The sequence below is a fragment of the Tenrec ecaudatus genome, chromosome 13 (genome assembly GCF_050624435.1).
Source record: "Tenrec ecaudatus isolate mTenEca1 chromosome 13, mTenEca1.hap1, whole genome shotgun sequence".
Classification (NCBI taxonomy): Eukaryota; Metazoa; Chordata; class Mammalia; order Afrosoricida; family Tenrecidae; genus Tenrec; species Tenrec ecaudatus.
Genome location: NC_134542.1, coordinates 9,383,497 through 9,400,808, shown reverse-complemented (window position 1 = coordinate 9,400,808; position 17,312 = coordinate 9,383,497). Strand labels below are relative to the sequence as shown.

The following is a 17,312-nucleotide window of genomic DNA, read 5'->3' as shown; positions in this document are numbered from 1 at the left end:
GGTCGTGAGCCAACCTTAGGATGTTTAAGGGTCCTCCTCTTGGTTTTTCAAAGTACATCCCAAGGCCTTTCCTCCTAATCCATCTTAAACTGACAGTTCCACCGAGATCTGTTCGAGTTCAGAACAATACCCAAGCCTCCACTGAGAGGCAGGTGGTGACTATAAGAGACTTGGGTCCCTGGTCACGAATCGAACCCGTCTTCCTCGTGCAGAATTCTACCCCTGAGGTACTGCTGTCCTCCTGTTCCTTCTGGGGGAAGAACCACATGAGAGCCACATTCCCTCTTGCAGGCCTGGGCCTGTCATTTCTCTCTCTCTCTCTCTCTCTCTCTCACACACACACAAACACACACACACACACACACACACACACACTCCCAACCTCCCCACCACTAAATCAGGAAACCCGCACCCATGCGACAATCACGAGGCCAAAGGTAATCTCTGCTTCTATTTTTAAAAACCAATAACCTGGGAGCGGGGAGGGAGGGGAAAAATGAGGAGCTGATGCCAGGGGCTTGGGTGGAGAGCAAATGTTTGGCGAATGATGAGGGCAACGAATGTACAAATGTGCTTGACACAATTGATGTATGGATGGATTGTGATGGGAGTTGTATGAGCCCCTAATAAAATGATTTTTAAAACAAACCAATAACCTAGCAGGCTTTTTTTTTTACCCCCTTATTGAAAAGTCCTCTTTGCTTTTCTGAGAAGCGCCTGTATGAAAGCCGCTTTTTTTGAAACGTGAAAGTCTCCTGAGCCCCTCTGAGAAAGAAAGAAAGAAGCTCCTATGGAGAGGAGACCGTGAAACTGGAAGAATTCATATTTATTCATTTTTTAAAAGATGGGGAAGCCATTTGAATCTTCACAACCCTTTTGATCCTATTATATTTTTAATGGCTGAAATCACGGCGAGGCCCCCAGTGGGCCTAGACGGAAGTTTTAACATTCAAGGCAGCAGACGCACTCGCAGCGCCCAGTGAATGAATGAGACATTAACCAGCTCAGCCCTGCTCCGGGCCACAGGTTCCTTGGCCTGGATTGGATTTGGGTCAGACAGCGAACCCTGCAAATCAGAAAATGTCAGCACCATTTTGTTTGGCACACACACACACACACACACACACACACAGAGCGGTGGGTTGCAGGGTGAGTTAGCAATAAGAGTAAGAACGAAACTTGATCAGAGAACCAATTTCCTGTGCACTGGGAGTGCGGCTCCAACTTTGGTTAGAGAGTGTCTGTCTGGAGCAAGCCAAGCTCTGCCCCATTCCAGGGCTAAAGAATCAGTTCTAAATAGGAACTAATCAAAGAATTTGAGGAAAAATACAGTTGTCTCCAGACCCTCTCCTCTTTTGTTGCCAGATGTTTGTACAATCAGTTGATGCTTTCGTCCCAGGAAGCTTGGGGAATGTTTCTTGGAGCTTGATTTTTAACTCCAGCTCGTCTGAATTCAAATGTCCGTATTAAATATTAATGAGGGGGGATTAATGAGGTTGCTTGAGAAGGTTACAGAGATTTGTGTGAGGAGGGTGGGGCCAAGGCTTTGTTAAGAGAAGGGTGTCATCCTCTCCCTGCCCCTGGAACACGAGGTCCAGGGCTGTTTCTATGGCCACCAAATCTGGACCTGGGCCAGAATCCCACTCAGAGATGAGTGCTGGAAATATGCATGATGGTGTACCTTTGGGCAAAAAGGGGAAGGAGAAAAAAAAACCAGGGAGCAAGCAGGGAGCCTCACAAAGATAACCACAAAGAATGTAAGTAAAACACTATTATGAGCAGCTCACTCATCACTTCACCCTCATTGTCGCCCTCCCCCAAAGCCAAGTACAAATAGAGGATCCCCTGGGCTGGGAAGGATAACTGGACTGCTCCTGGGGAAGCACCATCAAGCTTCCAGACCTTTCTCCCTTGGCATACATTTAACCACGGCCAGGCTGGAGACGGACTTTGCTCATTTCCATGTGGGAATCAGCAAAGCCAAGCCCCTGTGTTGTTCAGTCGCCAACCTACAGGGCTACCAACTGCATCTTCATCGGCAGCAACCCATGTTGACCTCGGATTTTGAAAGCCACGAACACACACGAGGTTTCACCATCAAACCAAGATCTAAAACGCCCGAGTTGCCAATGCCGGCTGCAATGAACCGGGATCAGGTCACTCAGGTGGGCACTTCTGTCAAGGGTGATGGGTCCCAGAGCACACCAGATTCCATCAGTGAGGCAGGCTGGTCAGAGGAACTTCTAGAGGCAAAAACCCACCAACTCTTCTGAGGCTCAGACCACCAGCTGGGAAAGCAGCCCCAAATAAATCTGGTAGTGTCTCCTCTGGGCACTCCCAAGTCCCCACATACACACCCCCCACCTTGGTTAGGGAATCTTCCACTCCCCTGCCCTGCTCCAACACACCCACACCCCTGCCACCACCACCCTTCTGCTTTGGAAAAGAATCCCAGCTACTCAAGAAAGAAGGAATTCCAAACCCCCCACTGGTACCCACTGCTGACTGCCCAAATAGGTTTGCATTACCAGTCTGAGAACTCCCTCCCCATGATGCTCTCCATATTCTTAATAAGACAGGTATGAGGCAAACAACTTTCCTTTTATATTCTCTTGAGGCCAGAGGGGGTGGGAGTGGGCGTGTGGTGGCACAGGGATCAGCTTGACATCCCAAGCTCTGTGAGGGGAAGCCCACTCCCCCAAATCCCAGGCCCCCAGACTGTGAGGGCAGGGAGATGCTGCATCATTCCCACCAAATGCAAAGTCCTCTCCAGGTTGCTCTTTGGAGAGGGGCTCCAGAAAGGCCTGCCTCTCCCCAACAGCGGCAGGCAGCAGGGCAGCTCCTGCTTGGAGATTTGAATGTTCATTGAAATCCCATCAGGGCCAGCCAAGACCAGGTCCTCAGAGGCGCGCAGGCTGCAAAGGGTGATCTAACTCCAACCGCCCAGGGTTTCTTCACAATGTACAACAAAACAATGCCGCCCTCCGCCTGTGCAAACTTCGACGGCATGGGATTCCGTGAATGCGAACTGGCAAAGAGCTTGTATCTCCAAGCAAAGGGTGCTATGCACCAAAACCTACAGCCACAGCTCTGCTCTGCCAGGTCCCAGGCGTCTCTAAAGGCTTTGCTTAGGGCTGCCCCTCTTTCTGGAGGTGATCTGCCTTTCCCACATCCTTAGCTTCCTCGTCCAAATCAAAAGCAAGGAAATGCCCTCTAGGATGTGGAAAACTTTTGTAGGGATGACCTAGTCCAGGCAGAACTCTTCCTGCAGAAGGTAACTTTTGCTTTTCAACAAACAAGTATGGGGGGAGGGGGGGAGGGGAGGTTGTGCCTAAATTCAGGGGAGAGTAAAAGAGAGAGTTCATGAATAGGGGTAGGGGGTGGGGGTAGTTTCAGGAGGAGGTAGCAGATTGACCAAGCCAAATTCAGCGGGACATTTCTAAAGTCTGTTGGCAAATGGATGCTTCTACAAATCATGTGTTCTGTCTTTTGCTGGAGACAAAATAAGGATAATTATGTGGCTTTCAGAATGCCTCGCCCTAGCTAAAGGAATGCCATCGAATACTGCGGGTCAGAAAGTTCGCTGCGAAAGACACCAACACTCACCCAGACAGCATCCACCCCCCACCCACCAGTCAAAAGTTGTACCTCTGCAGCCTGGCCGTCCTCAATATCATGTTCCCCCATCCCAACGGGGTGCTGGGCGCCCGGCTGAGCCAGCAGCAGGCTGTCCCTCCCCACCAAGGCAGCACCCCGCGCCTTCCTACAGGCAAAGCCCCTCAGGTGGGGCAGCAACTCTGCATGGGTTGCAGTGGTCCAGCCACCTCCTCCAGGCTGGCCCCTGGGCCCTTACCTGCAGTCGCTCCGTGGCCGGCTGCCACATCTTGCAGCCTGGGGCTTGACGAGAGGAGACGCGGGCTGAGTCCGTGGGTAGCACTGGGGCGAGGGGCTGCGATCCGATTTACATCTGGGGTGGGGACCCGCGGGGATGCTTGTGGCCGGCGATCGCGGCCTGGGAGGAGCAGGGGGCTGCGAGCGAGCGGGCGGAGGCGGAGGCGGAGGCGGCGCGCTGGGCTGCCGGCAACTTGTGGGCTCGGCGCGCCGCTGTCCTGGCGCAGCTGCGAGGGGACTGCGCAGCTCCGCCCGGGCCGCGAGCTCACGGCGCGGGGCGGCCGCTCCTCCTCCCCCTCCCTGCCGCCGCCGCCCGTCCCCGCGCGCTCTGAGCATGCCCGCGGGGGGTGGGGGGGGTCTTCCCTGCGTGGAGGCCCAGGGAGCTCGCGGGGTGGGGGTGCTTATGCCCGGAGTAGCTCCCCTGGGATAGTAACTGGTCCAGGGGGTAGAGTGGCTGGGGAGACTGGGCTTGGAAAGCAGGGACCTCCGCCACCGGCACCATCAACCTCCTTTCCCCCCACCCCCCAACGCCCCCGCCACACACAGGAGAACAGCAAAGTCGTCCTTGGGCGCCCTGCCTCTGTTCCTGGCACTGGACTGGACGCCCTGGAAAGGCTGGGGGGCCAGGAGGCTAGTAGCTCCTTAAATCACCCAGGCTCCTTTCTCCTCCACCAGCTTGGCCCTGACCCTGTGCGGGTGGGGGGTGAGGGTCCTGAAAACCAGGGACTGGGAATGTGGCCCCTGCCCTGCGCTTTCTTTCTCCTGGGGGGTGCAGGGTGGGGGGAGCTGGCAGGAACCAGGCAAAAACGGAGAGGCTAATAAGGCGGGAGGGGGTGGGGGCTGAGGTCTGAAGAAATGGAAAGGAGTGCTTCTTAGATGGGAGGCAAAAGAGGTCTGGACCCTGGACCTGGACCCTAAAGGTGGGAAGGTTGAGAGAGGTGCCCCAGGTCTAGATGGGCAGAGGTCTGTAGAGTACGCCGGGTGCAGAAGGCAGGCACAGGAATGGGGCAGGGGGTGGCCAGGATCCACAAGACTGTCCAGTCAGGCGTCCCCATCTCTCCATGTACCATCCCAAGGGAGAGGGCTGTCCCTTTCCTGGATGCCGCATGAGTGCCGTGACTTCCAAGGTGCAAACACTAGAGCTCTTTGTAGGACCCAAAACTCAAGTGCAGATCTGCTTCCAGGAATTGACTGGGCCTCGGTGTTCCTGTAGGATGAGTATCGCTGCCTTGTAGGGTTTCCAAGGCTGTAATTTATTTTTTGTCAAAACCATTTCCCTAGTTCAATCACATCAAGCAGTATTGTACAACTGAAGCCACAATCGGTTTCAAAACATTCGCTTCCTTCTTGAACACTGTAACATCAGCTCCCTTTACACCCCACCCCCACTGCACCCCCCAGAAACCCTTTTTCTATTTGCTCTCCCTATAGGTCCATCAATCCTGGGTTTCATATACTGAAAAGCAGAGAAAAAATATAACAAAAATTCAAGAGACTGACCCCTCGTGACATAACACATCTGAGATAAACCCCAATATAAACAAACAAAGCTCTATACACACACACACACACACACACACACAGAGAGAGAGAGAGAGAGAGAGAAAATGTTGGAAACGAGATCAGGCCTAAAGTGCCCCAAAGAGGGGATCAACTGACAAGGTTTGAGCCGTTCTAGTCAGGTTTCTCCTTTTGCTCTTTGAGTCTCACCTCTCCAGTGCACTCTGTTGACTAATGCGCTCTTCCCCTACCTCTCTTATGGATAATGCGAAATCACCGGGAGGCTTATTTCCTATGTTGTTCCCACAAATGTCTCTCCGGCTCCCACTGTCATCCCCAGCCTTCTGCAAACTGGATTCTCACAAATTAGCCTCTGATACTAGTCCCTCCCTCGACTTTGGATTCTATGATTTGCAATCCTCCGCTCGCTCACTGAAGTTGGTGTCGATTTAGTTGACGTCTCACTTAGACGTCTGCTTGATGGGAAACAAGCCTTTAAGACCCCAGACGCTCTTTTTTTTATCCGCTAACAAGGCGGTAAGCTTTCTGGAAGCAGACTGCCTCACCTCTCTGCCATGGAGCCGCTGCAGAATTGGATCCACGGACCTTTGAGCGCTTAACCACTGTGCCACCAGAGTTTCTCCGGGTCCCAGAAACCCCTATTTTTCAAGATTGGGGAGAGAAGAGTTGCAGAGTCAGATAGAGGAATGGTGATTCAAATTCCACTCGGGACTCCCACGGATCTGTTCCATCGACCCAGGAAGCTCTCCTTGGACTTGGACAGGTTCCCGAAAGGGAGGTGGGCCAGAGGCTCTGGGAAAAGTAGAGCCCCTCTGTAGCTCAGGGCCTGATCTCCCTGACTGCCCGCCCACTCCTGTTTGCAAACCACTTCCACTTTGTCGTCTGCTGCCCTGACGCACTGCCAGAAAGTCGATCTCGACTCCTCATGACTCTGTAGCCATCAACAACATCGTTCTGATTGGATGGTGATGTCTGTCCCGCACGGACACCCATTCGGACCCCTTTCTGAGATAACTTTTTCTTTTCTTAATTTTTCAGTGGCTCATCCTGCACACCGGCCACATCTAGAAGATTCCTGAGGGAAACAATTCTGCCCAGACAGGAGCTGCTCTCCACTGGATCCCTGTGTAAAAGGAGACGTGTACTTCATCCCAAAAATCTAGACAACCTGAATGCATGCATTAATCGCCTCGTGCAATTGAAACAGGATGTTCAGTGCCAGGAACCATCTTCAGATTTAAGCTCTTAACCCATGCTGACGTGCAGAAGCTTCCCGTGGAAAAGCGATTCTGTTTTAAATAGCAGCGGGATGAGATAACAGCCTAAATTCAAATCGCATTAGCGCGTTAAATCCTGCCTTCTCACCTCCGAATGTAATTAGTTGTTATGACTCACCAATGCAGCTTTTAGCTGGGAAGATGGGGGGCGGGGGGATCTGGAGACATGGTTTTCGGGTACCATTCCCACTTTGCCAACTGATTTGGAAAAGCAGAAAATGTGCTGAAGGCCCTCCAGCTTCAGGTACCTTTAGGCCAAGATCCAGAACTCTGGGGTGGGGGCGGTGGGGGGCGGAGGTGGAAGCTGGTGGGCGGAGACACAGGCAACCAGCCTACCTTCAACTCCTGGATTTTCCTTCTAGGCCTGCCCATTCATGAGGAACCCGCAATAGAGGGTGAATGAAACAGAGACATCTACTGGCCAGCGGTGGGACCTGCACACCGATCAAGCTCTGGTCCAGACCTTTTGTGAACTTCAGCCTCTCTAGTGGGTGAGAAAGAGCTGCTTTCCAACGTGAACAGGTCAGCTCTGAACAAGGAATGGTTTAAGGGGAAGGTTTTTGGGGCATTGACCCAAAATATTAGGCACACAGTACGTGACTAATTTCACGTACTTGCTCCCCTATAATTACTTAAATTATCTAAGCAGGTCTAATCTTGTTAATAAATACTATTTCAAGGAAAGTGATGAAAACAGAAAATTGCCAAGGCTCAGATGCTTCGTGAATACATTTGGGACAGAAAAAGAATTAGAACAATCCCTGGAAATTTCATCAAACCAGCTTTAATCTAGACCACAGGCCAGGGGCCGATTGTGGAACTCACCACCAATCGCTCTGTGCAAGTCCAAGTTGAAGTTAGAGAAAATTAAAACAAGTCCGTGAAAGCCGAAGTACAATTCAGCTCTATCCCACCTGAATTTAGAAACCAACTGGAGAAGAGAGATGGCAACATTGAACACTAATGACCAAAGACTAGGCAAGTGGTAGGATAACAGCAAGAACATCATACGTGTCTGGTCCACAAACCGCCGTGAAAGAAATAAAGGGAAGCAAAGAGCTGCATGGCTGTCAGAAGGGACTCTGAAACTTCCTCTTGCATAAGGGGCCCCTCACGGTTCTGATGCATAGCAACCCTATGTACAGCAGAATGCAATACTGCCCGGTCCTACACCATCCTCACAATTGTTAGGTTCGAGCCCATTGTTGCAGCCACCGTGCTAATCCATCTCTTCCAGGGCATTTCTCTTTTCTACTGCCCTTCCACTTTACCAAGCATGATATTCTATTCAGAGGACTGGTTGGTCTCACCTGCTAACATGTGCAAAGTCTGTGACACAAAGTCTCACCATCCCCCCTTCTATGCATTCCGGCTGTAGTCCTGTCAAGACAGACTTGTTTGTCCTTTGGGCAGCCTGTGGTACCTTCGATATTCTGGACGAGCACAGGATCTCAAATGCATCTCTTCTTCAGTCTTCGTTATTCGAAGCCCAACTCTCATCTGCGTATGAAATGATTGAAAATATCATGGCTGGGATCAGGTGTCTTCAAAGTGACATCCTTGCTCTCCAACGCTTTAAAGATGTCTGTGCTCAAGATTTGCCCAGTGCCATGCTGTGTTTGTTTTCTTAACTGCTGCCATGAGCATTGATTGTGGATCCGAGCAAGATGAAGTCCTTGACAGCTTCAAGCTTTTCTCCGTTTGTCGCCCACGGGCCCAGTTTTGAGGGTGTTTGCTTTCTTCACATATTGAAGACATATTGCTTTCTTCACATATTGTTTGCTTTCTTCACATATTGAAGACGGAAATCTTTGATCTTCGTCAGCAAGTGCGTCAAGTGCTCCGCACTCTCAGCAAGCAAGGTGGTGTCATCTGCGTACCAGAGATTATTCAGAAGCCTTCCTCCAATCCTGATAACCCATTCTTCTTATAATCCACATTACCTGATCACTTGCTAAGCATATGGACTGGATGGGTATGGTAAGAGGATACAACCCTGATGCACACCCTTTCTGATTTGAAGCCACGTAGTATTGCCCTTGTTCTATGGGCCCAACTCCCTCCTGGTCCATACACAGCTTTCTGATGTGCACCATGAAATGTTCTTCAGCACAGCGCAGCAACAATGAAAAGAAGAGGCGAAGTAAAAGGGCTGAACTCATTTCAAAGGTCAGATAGAGAAACAAAGTGTGGTTTTGGAATAAATGTGGAAAGACCGGAGGTTAGAAAACCAAAAGGGAGGAACATGCTCAGGGTATCTCAAGCTGGAAGAACCGAAGAAAATATTTCAAGCCTCAACCGGCAATGCTGCAGAAATCCCAGGGCAGAAATAAATTGAACGGCACGGGGAGCGTCAAACGAAACGAAAGGAATACAGGGTCACCATACTAACCAGGGCCAATGTTCAACCATTTCAGAAGGTTGCGTGATCAAGACCCAATGATACCGAAAGAAGTAAAAGCTGTGCTAAAGAACGGTGTTGGCAATAAATAAAGAAATACAAGGTTCCATAAATTGACAGATTACCAATGAAAATGCCTCCGCCAGCAGACTCCTGGTAACACCCATTTGCCTATGCCAAGACATTTGGAAGACAGATACCTAGACAACTGACTGGAGAGTCGCATGTGTGTCTATTCCAAAGAAAGGCAACCCAAAGACATGAGGGAACTCTAGATTTAATTGATGTCATATGCGGAAGGAACTTTTTTCTGCCAAGGGCCTAGTGGATATTGATAACATCATTCGCAGTCCCTACAGTCGAACCTTTAACTGGCTCACCCCAAAGGGAGCCCTGGTCTTGAAGTGGTAAGTGTTGGGCTGCGCCGCATGATCCTCGGGAGAGTGCCTTTACTCTCATAAAGTTACAGGCCCAGAAATCCACAGGGGTCGCTATGAGTCAGCTTTGACCTGAGGGCAGCACACTTGGTTTTTAATGTGATGGAGGGACCTGCTGCTCTTCAGCGAGGCATGTGATATTAGTTGGTAGGATGATTCTGATGGCCTTATACCAGCCTGCAGGCTCGATGGTCCACACCTTTGTTGGGCATAATTCAAAAGCAGTTGTAGTTGTTCATTGACAGGGCACTACCAGAAATATGAGCTGGATTCAGAAACAATGAAGGTGGGGAGAGCACAGGACGGGGTAGCACGCCATCGTGCCATCTAGAGGGTCACTATGGGTCCCTAACAACTGCCAACGCAATCCGAGGCATGGTCCGAAACTCTTAGGTAAGCGACCTATATGCATACAAATTAGGAGCACTCCGAATTAAACGGTGGTAGCATGTTATCAAATGAATATTAAAGTATTATGCAACCATTAAGGGGGATCAATATGAAGTTGTGCTCTCCCTGAAAAAAAAAAATCCTTATAATTGCAGATTTCTCAAAGTAGGCTAATGTGTGTCTAACTTGAATGCACTTGAAACTATGTGTCGGTCTCTAATAGCCAGGCTCAGAGTGGGATAATAAGGAGCTCCAGTTTGAATCCTGGTCCTCCCCCAGCCTAGATGGAAACTTTCCACCACTCACTTAACTTTCCTTGAACACCCGATTTCCCATCTGTAAAAATGTTGGATAATTTAGGCACTGGGTACCTTACACGTAGTAGGCTTGCAAAAATATAGTAGATTTCAGCTCATTCATTTTCTTTCCCTTCCTATTATAAAATGATGGATTTCTCACAAAGAAGTCTATGTATTCTGTGGTTCTACCATTACCATTTGGGATATTTGTCCATTTCAATTGCTTGATTTATTTTCTCCCACAAGAACTATATTCAAGGACATGAGCGCCTCTAAATATGTCTAGCAAAATGCACCCAACAACAAAATGCTCCCACCATCAGCCGAGCAATGGGCATATTATCACCACAGTTCACACTAGAAGGTCCTTCTGATGTCCCCACAAACCTTATTTCAAAACCACTGAAGTAGTGCTCACTGCCGTCAAGGCTGTGCAAGCTCGGGGAGACCCTATAGGACAGGCAGGAGAATCCCTGTGGGCTTCCAAGCCTGTGGCTATTTATGGGAGCAGAGAGCTCCATCTTGCTCCTGAGGAGTGGCTGGTGGCTTTGCCATTAGCAGCCCCATGCACAACCACCGGACCATGCAAACAGTCCTAGATGAGACTTGTAGAAAAGTCTGGAAATCCATAACATGATACGAGCCTCCACAGGCTCACGGGGAGTCAGAATTGACTCAGGGGCAGTGTTTTGCTGGTGGTGGTGTGTCTTTCCTTTCTAAAGAGAGACTATGCCGCGCTGTGGCAGCTTGAGTGTCGCTGTGATGGCTGGAGCTATTCCAGCCAGTGATCAAATACCACCAGAGTCACCCATGACAGACAGTTTCAGGAGCGCTTCCAGACTATGACAATCTAGGCGATCCACTTGTGAAAAATTAGCCCCTGAATGAAAGCCTTAGGACTAGCAGCAGACCATTGTCTTAAGGGATATTGCTGCTGACCTCCCTGTGGACCATGGCTGAATGGAGAACATATCAAAAGGATGTCAGCTCGTGCTTTATTGACTAGGCAGAGGTGTCCAACCGTGTGGGCGCCATAACAAACTCTAGACAACACGATGAAGAAGGGGAACTCCAGAGCATAAACCATGCTCCTGCAGAACCTGTACCTAGACTAAGCATGCACTCCAGGGTTGACAATCAGGAAAGTTGTGCATCAGGGCCGCAGCTGACACCAGCCTGTGACTTGCAGGTGATATGCCTTGCATGCTGAAAACAAAGTTTGAAGCAATTATTGAGAGAGCTAACAGACTGCAGCAGCTTCTACAGTGTGGATATTTCTCGTTATATTCGGGACTGTGTTTATACTTGTATTAGGATTTTAGTTTTGTCCTTATTTTTCACTGATGACCTTAATAATGGTGTGACTTATATTTAGGTCCTTTATCCATCTTGAGTTTGTTTTTGTACATGGTGAGAGGTTTGGTCTTGTTTCATTCTTTTGCAGGTGAAGGTCCAGCCTATTTTCCAGCACATTTGTTGAAAGGCTATGTCTCTTGTCAATTTAATGTGTCAAAAAGGGAGTGTCTATAAGCACTTGGTTGTATTTCTGGTTTCTCAATTCTAATTCATGGGTCTTCATATTTATGCATACTATAGAAGACAAAATAAAAACTGAGATCTACTAAAAACGTGACATTTATTCACATCACAGGACTTTATTGAAAGAGTCAACAGGGACCCCACAGATTGGGAAAGAATACTTAGTAATAACACATCAGATAAAGTGCTAAGCTCCAAAATCCATAGAAAATTACAACACCTTAACAAGAAAAATACAAATAATCCAGTCAAAGCACAGGTTCAAGAAAGACATGAGTAGACAATTTACCCAGGGCAACAACCAGATGGATGGCCAACAACCATATGAAGAAATCTTTGCAATCAGTAGCAATAAGGGAAATACAAATTAAAACAGCAATGAAATATACCTCACATGGACTTTTTTTGTGTGCAAAATTCAATCAAACAAAATAATAAATGCTGGAGAGGATGTGGATAGATAGGAACACTTTTCCACTGCTGGTGGGACTGTAGAATTGTACAATCAGACAAGAGATCAGCATGGCACTTCCTTAAACAAATGTAAACCCAAGAACCTTATGATTCTGCAATCTCTCAACTGGGTACTGGGTCTCTACCTTAAAGAAATCAAGGATACAACATGAACAGACTTAGACATACCTATGTTTATTGGAGCAATTTCCACAATAGCAAAAACATGGAAACAACCCCAAACCGCAACTATGGAGGAATGGATAAACAAGCTCTGGTACGTTCATATACCATGGAGTTTTATGCCTCTATAAAGAACCATGATAGCTCTTGTAAACACCACAAGACATGGACAAAACTGGAGAACATTATGCTTAGCAAACTCAGTCAATCTTACCAAGATAAATATTTAATATCACCATTGTTATAAAGAAAAACAAAGTAGAAACATGGTTTATAAGTCCAATAAACATGACTTTGATGCCCACGAGGAGGTCAGGGACCTGGGCAAAGAAAGGAGGATTCAACAGGATATTATTGTGGATTTCACTTCTTGAGGCTGGTTGTGTAATATATATGAAGTATGTTTCTTTTTTTAAAAAAAATCCCTAGATTCCTTATCCCTGAAACCTACATAGTGGTTTAAGTGGCTTAAAAAGAGGGAGAGGCAACACAATCGCTGAAGACAAAGCGGGTGTATAAGCAAATATGGTGAAGAAAGCTGATGGTGCCCAGCTATCAACAGATATAGCATCTGAGGTCTTCAAGGCTTGAAGGTAAACAAGCAACCACCTAGCTCAGAAGCAACAAAGCCCACATGGAAGAAGCACACCAGCCTGCGTGATCACGAGGTGCCGAAGGGATCAGTTATCAGGCATCGAAGAACAAAATATCATATCATTGTGTGCTCACCTCCCTGATACGATCACTGAAGACAAATGTGTGCATAAGCAAATGTGGTGAAGAAAGCTGATGGTGCCCGGCTATCAAAAGATATAGCCAAGTGGCCATCTAGCTCAGAAGCAACAAAGCACACATAAGAAGCATACCACCTATGCGATCATGAGGTGTTGAAGGATCAGGTATCAGGCATCATCAGAACAAGAAATCATGTCATTGTGAATAAGGGGGAGTGCGGACTGGAGACCCAAAGCCCATCTGGAGGCAATTGGACATCCCCTTACAGAAGGGTCGTGGGGAGGAGATGAGCCAGTCAGGGTGCAGCATAGCAACTATGAAACATACAACTTTCCTCTAGCTCCTAAAAGCTTCCTCTCCCCCCCTCTCCCCCACTATCATGATCCCAATTCTACCTTACAAATCTGGCTAGACCAGGGGATGTACACTGGTACAGATAGGAACTGGAAACACAGGGAATCCAAGGCAGATGATCCTTTCATAATCAGTGGAGAGAGTGGCAATACTGGGAGGGTGGAGAAAGGGTGGGGTGGAAAGGGGGAACCTATTACAAGGATCTACATATAACCTCCTCCCTGGGGGACAGACAACTGAAAAGTGGGTGAAGGGAGATGTTGGACAATGTAATATATGACAAAATAATAATTTATAAATAATCAAGGGTTGACGAGGGAGAGAAAGCGGTGAGGGGGGGGGAGGGGAAATGAGGAGCTGATAACAGGGGCTTAAGTGGAGAGCAAATATTTTGAGAATGATGAGGGCAATGAATGTACAAATGTGCTTTACACAATTGATGTATGTAAGGATTGTGATAAGAGTTATATGAGCCCATAATAAAATGAATTTTTTTAGAAAAATCAAAAACAAACAAAAAGATTAGGTGACTATAGGTACTTGGTTGTATATCTGGGTTCTCATATCAAATCCATTGGTTTTCATATTTCTTGGTGTACCAGTACCAGACTATTCTAATCACCATGGCTCTAAAGTCTGAGAGTAAAAGGCCTCCTACTTTGTCTTAATTTTTCAAGTGTTTTATTTATCCTGGGTTTCTTTTCTTTCCGTATAATATTGGTGTTTAGTTTTTCCATGTCTTTGAAAGTTTGTGGTGGGATTTAGATTCGAATTGCATTGCATTTGTAAAGTAGTTGGGGTAATATTGACAAAAGCCTGATAAAATTTAATTGTGAGATTAAAAAAGGGAGGGGAGAAAAAGTAAAATTGAAGTGGACTTGGAATTCTTAGTGACAAATAAATTGATCTCAAAAAACAAATAAAAAAACAAAGACTGCAGCCTTCAGTGTGAATTATACTTCTGTGTTAAAATCAAAAACAAAACCAAAAATCCTCACAACATCATGATCAACAGAGAAAAGATCAAATCAGTCAAGAAATCAAGTGAATATCAGGAGGGTAAAGGGGAAGGTGGGGGATAAAGGGGGAACCAATCATAAGGATCTATGTATCGCCCCCTCCCTGGGGGAAGGACAACAGAAAAGTGAGTGAAGGGAGACACTGGACAGTGGAAGACATGGAAAAACAATAATAATTTATAAATTATCAAGGGTTCATGAGGGAGGAAGGGAATGAGGGAGGGAGGGAGGAAATGAGGAGCTGATAGCAAGGGCTCAAGTAGAAAGAAAATGTTTTGAGAATGATGATGGCAACAAATGTACATGACACAATGGATGGGTGGATGGCTTGTGATAAGAGTTGTACGAGTCCCCAGTAAAATGATTTTAAGTGACATATTGCAAGGGGCAAATCTGCTCCACAAGGTCTCTTTAAAATGTCCAAGGACAATGATGTCACTTTGAGAACTAAGGAGTCCCTGACCTGAGTCATAGGATTTCCAATCTGTTCATATGTCTGTGAAAGCTAGACAATGAATCAGGAATACAAAAGAAGAAGAAGGAGGGGGAGGGGGAGGGGGAGGGGGAGGGGGGAGGGGAGGGGAGGGGAAGGAGGAGAAGGAGGAGGAGAAGGAGAAGGAGAAGAAAAAGAAAGATGGCTTTGAATGATGATATTTGTAAAGATGATTGAATATGCCATGGATTGTCAACAAGGACTAACGAGTCTATGCTTAATGAAGTACGACGAATGAGCTCAGTGCTATTGAGTCCATGCTGACTCATGGCGACCCTATAGGACAGACTAAAACGGGCCCTGTGGGTTTCCGAGCCTGCAACTCTTTGCAGTAGAAGCCCCATCTTTCTCCCACAGAGCAGCAGTGGTTTCCGACTGCCGACCTTGAGCATCACAGCCCAACTCATCACCATGACACCAGCAGGGCTCCACAGCCAAAATGCTCCTGCGGATCAAGGAACGTGGAACTTCATGTCACTTTCTTGGGACATATTATTAAGAGATCCGTCGTGGACTTGGAAAAGGACGTGCTTGGTACAATAGAGGGTTCGTGAAAGGAAGGAAGGCTTTCCAGATGGACATGTGGGCGACACATGCTTGAGAGTGACAGTGACGAGGCTGGTGCAAGATTGAGCAGTGTGTCCTTCTGCTGTGCGGACGGTCTTCATGATTCAGAATCTCCTCCATGGCACTTCTCACCGACAGACGGAACAGTGGTTGGCATTTATTTGGCTGTTAAAGGTCAGCAATATAACCCCCTCGCTTCTTCTCGGGAAAACTATGTGGGAGACAGATTCAGTGAAACCCTGTGGGGCAATTCTATTTGTCTTATGCTTTTAGACTTCTGGGGTGCATGTGAGTTGGACTTGGGTTTCGTTGTCTTTCCTTGGTTTGTGGTGCTGTGTTCCAGCGAGATGGAGCCACCGGCTCTTTCCCCACACGGCTGTGAGCATTTGTTGGGATTTTAAGACAGCCTCTGTTTGCCCCAATACTAACCTTTCAGTTTGTCTCGGCAAACTGGACCACAAGGCAATAATGCAGGATTGGTTTACAGGAAGCCAGACCTCCTTGCACTGTGATCTACCATGTCTCGCATCAACCCATCAGTACTCCTTGAATCGGTGGGGTTTGTGACTTCCCGTGACTTCCAGAGTGCGATAAAGTGTCATTGTGGAGCTTCCCGGCCTGTTCCTCAACAGACCTTGCAGCTTCTGCATTCACCGTCTTGGAGCCTGGGATTTTTACTAAAGTAGCCTGGCTCAGACTCCTTGATATGAAGACCCTATTGAGAGGGCCAGATTCTCCACCAAGAGCCAGACACAGGAGTGAGCCCATGTTAGAACATGCAGCCACCTTAACCACCTCCACTGAGCTCTGCTGAAGAACCACCTGGCACCCAAATTGCAGGCTCTCAGCATTGTGCGCTAATCATAGGTCTGTTGTGTTTATTTTTAAAATTTGCGATGCTTGACTGGGTACCGGTAGATAACTGGTACAGAAAGTACCACGAACACATGTTCGCTTTCCCCACTAACTCGCGCATCCGTGTGACATTTTATATAGAGTTGCCACAAACATTAAACCTCGTTCTTCTGTCTGATAATCTAACATAAAGATTCACTTCCCTTTTTGCTTTTTTAAACTCAAGCTCCACAACTCCCCACCCACACCTCCATTCCTGTTCTCACGAAGTGTGTGCCACCTCCCAAGCCAGTCCTGTGCAACTCCCCAGTAAATCCCTCTGAGAAGAAGATATGAACAGAGTTATCCACACAACTCTGAGAAAGTCACCATTTTCAAATTACGCTCTGACTCTCAAGGATCCCCATGGTCCCCAGAACTTCCACTACACAACCTACCTCCACCCACTACCGTGAATTCCACTAGAGTTTAAATAAGTGCCAACGAAATAGGGATATGAATGGGGATACATGTAGAGCCAGGGTTGGCAACAAAAAAATAAAATTCAAGGGGAAAAACACTAAAGGAAAAAAAAGACTGAATTCTTGTCTCTGTCTCTCTCTAGCTGATGGCCCTAGTAGAGATTTTTAATGTTGTCTTTCACTTGTTCGGTTATCTTCTCAGTTTTCTTGAGCAGATAAAAACTCAAAGTCTGACACTCTGAAGTCTGACAGTCTTGAGTTCAATCTTGATACCAGCATCTCACCAGAGGCAAAACAAGACATAGACACCCCCTGCACTACCTCCATACATAAACCTAACAACCCATTAATGCTAACCATTCTGAGTACTTCTGTTTATGGTCACATCCTCTCTCACGGATGGTACTTGACATATTGGGACTTCTTTCATTCCTCCA

At 47.5% G+C, this 17,312-nt stretch overlaps 1 protein-coding gene across 1 annotated transcript in view; it reads right to left on the bottom strand.

Annotated features, from left to right (window-relative positions):
• PID1 (phosphotyrosine interaction domain containing 1) overlaps nucleotides 1–4,119 on the bottom strand; it is a 263,492-nt gene extending 259,373 nt beyond the window's left edge. The window contains exon 1 of the mRNA XM_075529478.1: nucleotides 3,854–4,119. Coding sequence (XP_075385593.1) covers nucleotides 3,854–3,883 — 30 coding nt within the window. The 5' untranslated portion in view covers nucleotides 3,884–4,119. The remainder of the gene's footprint in view (nucleotides 1–3,853) is intronic.
• Between the last annotated feature and the right edge of the window lie 13,193 nt (nucleotides 4,120–17,312).